The sequence below is a fragment of the Lepisma saccharinum genome, chromosome 1, assembly GCF_977018435.1.
Source record: "Lepisma saccharinum chromosome 1, izLepSacc3.1, whole genome shotgun sequence".
Lineage (NCBI taxonomy): Eukaryota > Metazoa > Arthropoda > Insecta > Zygentoma > Lepismatidae > Lepisma > Lepisma saccharinum.
The window spans coordinates 186668297-186676240 of NC_139229.1; the positions used below are offsets into that span (position 1 = coordinate 186668297).

General features: G+C 36.6%; 1 protein-coding gene across 1 annotated transcript; it reads right to left on the reverse strand.

The window, feature by feature from the left end:
• Window positions 1–504: 504 nt before the first annotated feature.
• LOC146005325 (muscle-specific protein 20-like) lies at window positions 505–7193 on the reverse strand. The gene is made up of 4 exons (XM_083144491.1): window positions 7034–7193; window positions 5133–5344; window positions 2563–2683; window positions 505–1028 (listed from the first exon to the last, which is right to left on the reverse strand). The coding sequence occupies exons 1-4, from the start codon at window positions 7061–7063 to the stop codon at window positions 837–839; spliced, it is 555 nt and encodes a 184-aa protein (XP_083000617.1). The 5' UTR covers window positions 7064–7193; the 3' UTR covers window positions 505–836.
• Window positions 7194–7944: the final 751 nt, after the last annotated feature.

Sequence of the window (7944 nt, forward strand, 5' to 3'; positions counted from 1 at the left end):
TTTATCATTGGAATCTCACTTATAGATCAAATTTTGACGCTTCATCCTTGTTTTTATTTATGCATAAACAATAATATCATCAAACATTATAGTCGTATCCTTACAGTTGATTTCTGCACGTATTCTGCCCCACAAATTATTAATACTAGATGGATATTTTCTTTAGAACCTTCCCAATACCTATAGAGACTATAGTGTCTCGATTACATTTTGTAAAATGTTTTGCTTATTTATTGTTAATCAGTGAAGGATCAAAAACCTCGTACGAGGATGTGCTTTCTCAATGAGAGATGAAATCTTTGAGGTCTTCTAAATGCAACCGGTATAAATACAAGAGATTTCTACGGTACTTTCCGTGCATATTTACTTGTGAAGCACTTCGAGAAAGTAGATTTTCACCTGTAACGAACAAAACTCGGTTCGTATTAATTAAAATTACGTTTTCCCAATTCTACATACAACACAATTTACCACAAATGTATTTGAAATATCAGAAATGAGCAGTTCTGCACGCAAAATGCACATTTATTGGTTCTCATAATTTACACTTACACTTGAATTTCTCCTCCCTTAGACTAGAAAATAAGAAATAAATATATATTTATATATACATATATACGTACAAAATTATTTTGATTACCTCATCACGAAACAATCACATTCCAGTTAAATGGTTTTTGATTTACAGGATGATTGAGTGTACATTTAAACCTACCACCAATATAAATAATGCATTGTTTCCAGATTTTTCGTTGTACTCTCTTGTGTTTAAGTTTTCGCTCTTTTTATCGATTTTTTTATAAAATATAGTATTGTATACAAATGTGAAAGTTGGTTCATTTGCCGAGGAGAATTTTCCTGCTGGCTCCCATGTTCTGGCCAGCTTGAGAGGCGCCTTTGTTGCTTCCTGCTTGGAGACCAATGATGGACTCACCGGCCCTCAGCTGCTCGTCTGTGAAGTCCCGCTTGTGCTCCTCTGCAGGCTTGGGTCCAAGGTAAGGTCCCTGCCATTCTGGGTGCCTGTATGTCTGCAATGACAATGATAACATCGGTGTCATTTGAAGTTATCACTTAGGTGCAAAGTGCAAGGATTACAACTTCCAAGACTGATGTTACTCATAGATCTATCCATCGATCACTATTCAAATAAATAGCATGTGATTGAACAAATGTGGTCAGAAGACAATACGCTTTCAATAGAGAAAAGGTCACATAAACCCTGTACTATGCTTACAATAGCATATTCTTACATTGCAGTATCGTTCAAAAACTATTGTTTTTAAACCTGTTGAAACCTACAAAAACTCTTCAAACAATGTGCAACTTGTAAAGATCAGGGCCACCCAAACTAATGCCCGCCAAGTTGCTTTATGTTGTTCACCTCAATAATATATAATTGTATTTGCAGACATCATCTTTAGTGTAACAAATTGCTGAAGTACTTGTTTGACCCTGCATTCAAAAGAGTTTGGACACCCCTTGTGCGACATGAAACAGCACGCTTATCTGTGGTTGTCATCCATTGATTATCATGAGGACATACAAAGAACTTGTGGGGGAAGGGGCACGGACTTTAATATGCCAAATTTTATGAGATTATGAAAAGGAGTAGGCACGTTCATCCGGACAAAGCCACGATTCAGTTGACATGCTTCTACCCACAAGGCAACTATTTTCTAACAGTTTCTCACGAAAAGTAAGATTTAGGTTGTATGTTGTATCTAGTCATATAACTTTGAACAAGAACTGTGAATATCTTGGTCGTACTGCTTCGCTAAATTCCTAAAATTTGTCCTGTAAACTCTTGAGTATGCTGAGCTCACGGGTAGGGCTACTTCATTTACAAAATGTGTGCGTAATTGTAATTCATACTGTATAATTTCGCTCCAATTTAATGCGCCACGTGGCGTCGCCATACGCATCTGAATCTATTTGCCCCATCCCTGTGAAAGATACAGCGGAGTGAAAAGTATGAAAATCCTATCCAAGATCTCTCATTTTGGCACGGACCGTTGTTATATACTTGCTCGCATTGCACTACTTAATGGATTTCTCGTTGTACAGTCGCGGACTGTAATGTCTCCATTTACTTTCAACAGGATCGATACAACTTAGAAGTGTCCGTGACTGTACCACTTAACTTGATTGTTATACGTATAGTTATTTAATATTAGCATTATAGTTTTTGCATAGAGAATATTATTTTACTGTTCAAAAAATTTCATCCCATACTTTAAGGAAATATCACAAAATCTGAAGATTGAAATATATCAATAAATAAATCAAAATAATTGGAAATAAGATGCTTAGTCAAATATTTTAACATAAATATATAAAGAAAAAAATTGATTCCACAGACAGAAGCCTGTTCAAGATAATTGGTGCCGAGAATATTAGTTTTTCGTGTTCATATTATAACGTTCCAATCTTTAGATTCTTCGATCAAGTGAACTGGCCTTATTTTCCTTATTGACTACATGTTTCTCGATCTATGAAAGCTAAATATTATGGTTTTAATCATAAACTGAAGTTTTATAACACACCAATGCTTGAATCTCTTACCGTTCTGCCGAGAGCGAAGAGTGTGGTGGTAACTTGGGAAATGTCCTTCTTTTCCCAGAGGTCGACTGTTTGGAAGACGTCAACATCTGCTACCCCGTAGCTCTTAAGAGCCTGCTGGAACCTGAAAGAGAATCAAATTACAAATTATTGTCGTTTCCTTTTTCTGCACTGGTACTTAGTGTTATATTTCTTATGTCTTCAACTATAGGCCTATTCCTTCAATAGCTGAAGCATGACGTGAATATTATACAAGAATTCTTCAGATGTTATTTTTGTCAAGTAATAGTGAAAAGAGGCACTAAACAACACATTATTGTTCCAAATCAAAATAGATAGTTTCTAAATTATAATTACGATGCAGTAAACAAGAAGAGTTTACATAAAATCCCCCACTCTTTGCTTTGATAAAGTCGATCATCTTAAGTTAGAAGTTCAAATCTCCTTAATAAGCTACTGCAAGAACACAGTTCTTACTTTTGTTATACGTTTTGCATCCTGTATTATTGATTACCACTAGGATGAGCGAAAATTTGTTATAAAAACGTATGTACTTTTTTCACATTAATGACAAGGAGTTAAATTGTCGGAAAATTTCACATCATTTAAAACTTCTGTTTTACTTGCAAGTGTTTTTAATATATAAGATAATACCATAACAAAGGAACAAATTTTCCAAATTCTAAATAATTTGTTTTAAATTTAATAAACAAATTTTATACTAAATGCTAAACTTACAGTCATGGGATTTTTTGCTACAAATAAGCTATACACATAAAATTTTATTTTGAATATAATTATAACAGTGTTGCATCATACCCGCTGCCAGCCTTCTCTTCACGTTAATTTATGCGGAAATTTAGTACATTTTAATCATTACTGTGTTTATAAATTCCTTTGTTTTTGTTCTCTGCTAGTGTAAATCGTCGTCAAAAAAAAACACAAAGACAGGAAATATTTACAGAAGAATATATTATTTTAGGTTTTCAGTAATGTCGTTTATTTGAACCATAATTCAGCGTTAATTTTCCAAGATCCCAAGATCCGGCTAGGTAAGTGACACACAATATTATTAAGGTACTCTTAAAATTCTTAGCCAATCACCTCTAACCCTTTATTACAACAAAAATAACACTTATGAGGCTGAGGCTTCTCTCACACCACATTGGCCAACATTATGTTGTCACTCTACGCTTGTAAGTGACGACACCAAGTCATGCTCATAAAATTAAATGTCATACTTTCTTGTTGACAAGAGCGTCAACTGCAACATTCCTAAGTTTCTATATCGCTTCTGTGGGTACATTCTTCATGTCTCCACCGAAGGTTCTGGGTTCGAGTCGCAAACGGGATATGCTTCCGTTCTTTCATCTCTTATGGTTTCGAATCGATGTCAATTAACGAAATACAAATACAGATATACAATTTCAGTTTACTAGGAAAACTATATCAGTTCAAGAAGAATAATTGAAACAGAAACTCGTAGGACTAAAGGAAAGCCGCAAAACATCATTTTGGAACAATGCGTCAGTAATCCATGCAGAAATTGATTTCTTGGAATTGTATCTGTTAGAAAAGCGTGCAAGCAACTGCATAAACGATAAGCCAAGCATTGTTCATTAAGTTTGTTTTCTTCTCTCAAGAAATTCCACGAAATATTTTAGAGCTCCACTTTGTTATTTTACACTCTACCCGCTGCGATTATAGCATGTAATTGCAGATTTAATACGAAACCACAGTATGCAATGCATTGTTACTGTTAGTAATTCTGGTTGAATTCAAATTTAGAAGTTTTTTTTTTTAATATATCCCATTTTTAAACTCAAAACTCATTTTTAATGCTTTAGAAATCCATACACAAGTTAGAGTTTTGAGAACAGCACTGTATTTAAGGCAAACATTATTAAAAATAATGATGCCTCGTTGTGCTTTGGGTAAACTTTGTAAAGACTATGTTAAGCGCCATCAATAAGCAGAAGAATTAAACGGAAGACAAAAGAACTACCTATACCGTATCAGAAATCCAAACTAGAATTCATAGATCAAAGTAAGATTGTCAGACCAACCAGTATTACAATTTCTGTGTTAAATTAAGGAATAATTTGATTTCCCAACATTCCTCACAAGAACGAATTGTGTCCAGAACAGATACTTTATTGCGCAGTCAGCATTGAAGAAGCTGGGCCTACAGATGCGTTTTGCTTTAAGAATTTCACCTGCGCTGATTTTAGTCAGTTATCTTTGCGTTGTCATAAGTGTCGACTTCTGTATCTCAACAGCTTCTAAATAGTAAAAGTCTATCAGAAAAAAAGAATCTTCTCAAAAGTTAATGTCTGCTGTTCTCTTAACAAAATTTTCTTTCAAATGTGTACTTTATTTTTTTTTTACTTTTCAAACTGTCATTTTTCGATTGTATTATTTTTTTTAGTTTTCAAAACTTTGTCATTATTCGATTGATTTCCAAAAGGCGGGGGGGGGGGGGGGGATTTGTAAATAGTATAACAGATTGAAACAAAATAAATCGATATATTTCTCACTACTATTACCTCACCAAAAGCCCTGATGCTACTTACACATTGATGTTCTCCATCATCTTGAACTGTCCTCCAGAGGAGTTGATCTTTGGAATACTGCCAGGCTGGATCTTATTCATGAGCTTGCACAATACTTGTCCATCTCGCAAGACTTCCTCATATGGGACTCCAGCTGGGAACTTTTCCCCTAGGACGGCTTCCATCCATTCCTGGGCTTCTTTCTCCTGTTGCAGGTCCCTCTTGCCCGCCAACTGGAAAAACAAAGATTATGTTGCATTTGTCACCTGCGTAACGACACCTTTAAAAAAATAAAGGAACGCAGTACCCAGGTATTATTGGGCCCGAAATTAATTTCTCAGTTATCAAATATTTCTGTTCCTTCGGCATAACCACAGTGACGTTGAAGTGGCCAAGATGTGATCAAACCTTTATATAAACACTATTAACTTTGTTTTTACAAAGAATAATAATATGATTATCAAATCTACAATATTTTCGAACAAGTCTCTATTTCAACCTGAATATTGAACTATTTTCAATGTACTCCAATTTATCCCGTACTGCCTATTTTTAAAATCAACTCATGGCATTATGGTAATAGCAATAACAAGTGAGAGAAAGCTTGTCTCAGAAACGAAATTAGTGTCCGGTTTATCTCCAAAAAAAGTTCAGTTTGAGGGTTTGTTTCCAGAGGTACTAATAATTTGCACTGAGATGATCTATGAAATTCAAATATGGTTGATAATTGTCCTGTGTCAGAGATATCGATCATTCTCTAATATGTCTATACGGTCCACGATGTTTCCGCGTCTGATTTCTATGTGCTCGTATATTCTTGGAGAACGGTTTCTTTCTTGAGTTGCCTATCCAAGAGGCTTTGTGACTCACTACCTGTTATTCAAAGAGTTCCTGGAAGTTGTAATCATAAGCGATGCTGAATCCAATTACGTCGAAAATGTGCGAATCCTCACTTACAGAACTTATACGTGGCACAATGTCAAACACAGAAACAAACCTCTTTTCTCGTGATAGTCCTTTAAAGAATTAAAGCATTTGCAGACTAACGATGCTGCGGAAACTATGACTTTTTCCTTGTAACGTTCTTCTTTTATTTTTACTCTTTTCTTTCTTATTTGAGATGAATCTCCTATATAGACACACGATTTGTGAAAGTAAGGTTTTTCACATTATCGTTTTCGAGATGGGTGGTAACTCTGCAATCAACACCACTCTTCGAACACTTTCCACCAAATTGGGTCAAATTACAAACACTTTTCCTGAGTATTGAAATAGAGATTGGTAATTATATAATAGATCATCCCTCCAATGAATCCTTTAATAAATTTGTACCTGAGGGCAACCCTTGGTAAAGGCGGCCTGACCTCGGTGCTGACCACGTCACTTCCACAAATGGCCGAGATCGTAAGTGACGGCACGGTACACTGAGCACGGGGTAACTTTATCTTGAATTTTACCAGATCATTCTGTCTATTTTTCTTATTTTACTTCGCTTTTCTGCCACTTTGACTAATCGCGACGATAAGTAGAATCGAACCCGTGAACTTCCGGTTGCAAGATCGTGAACAAACCACCCAGCGCGCTTGGCCACCGAGATGGCCCCTTCGCTATCGGTCATCTTATCTCACGTTCACTAGACATGAATAGTTTCATCAATTTTCTCTCCTTTTTACAGTGAAACTATCCTTTTTACAGTGATTCTAGTTTATTTTGTTTTCAAACTTAAGCGTAGAAGCAATTCCAGTCTTCGATATAGACTAATATAACATGCTACAAAGTCAAAGGTCCTAGGTTCGAGTCCTGCATAAGGAATCGAACTGAAGATACTTGCAGGACATTTTACTAGCCGCGACCACTTTCAGTGCATCCAGCAACTGAATGATGGTCACTTAACTAAATCTACAGACTGAGGATCTTCTTACCTTGGCTCGAACTTCTCGTTCCAAAGACATGGCTACGCGTGTGTGTATGTGTGTAGACGATTGGTACGGTATCTCCTTCCTCACTCTTCGGGTGCTCTGATCGGGACTGGCTGCTCCAGCGCTTATATGCGCAGCCTCACTCCACTGCTCCTCTCTGCTCGGCGATTTCTCCGCATGGAACAGCCCCCGCCTCGCCCACCTCAATTACAGTTCGGCTAAATATAGAGGGTTTATTCAGAATACTCATACGTCTGCATGAGAACTGTATGTTCAAAAAGATGAGTGTTCACCCCCCTCCTTTCTCCTTTCCCAAATTCCGCATCCTCTGGCTAGCTGACAGACGCACCTTGCCTTGCAAAACATACAACGGGAGGTGTGATTTCGGCATTGTTTCGTAAGCATTTTTCGTTTTCCTTCTGGTCGTTTGACACGCAATCTGGCTCTACAATTCTCTTGGTTCTTTTTTGTACTTTTTTTTGCGAGTAAGGATTGACATTCCCCAGAGATTCTCGTTTTGAGGTTCGGCGAGGCAGGAAATTATTTTTCCAGCTTTGTATCATAAAGTGTTCGTCTGTCATGACCTCCCAAGTCTTACAACAAACTTGATTTCTTCCATGTAATAAACCCTTAGCATTCTTGCATATTAACAAGGGCTGGTGCCTGGACTCACGGTTTGGGCTGTTGTGTTGGCCTTAGTTGTGCTCTCGTGTCTGCTGAATATATCAGCCACCATCGTTGCTTATCCGACATAAAGAGGCAAGTGCAAATTTTTCACACTGCATTTTTGTCTGTGGCTTGTAGAAACTTTTTTAGAAAAACAAAGGATATTATTGGCGCTTACAGCGACAATTTTATGTTTTGGCTATAGATATTTCATAATGACGTTGTAACTGTATAAGTATTGATGGCTG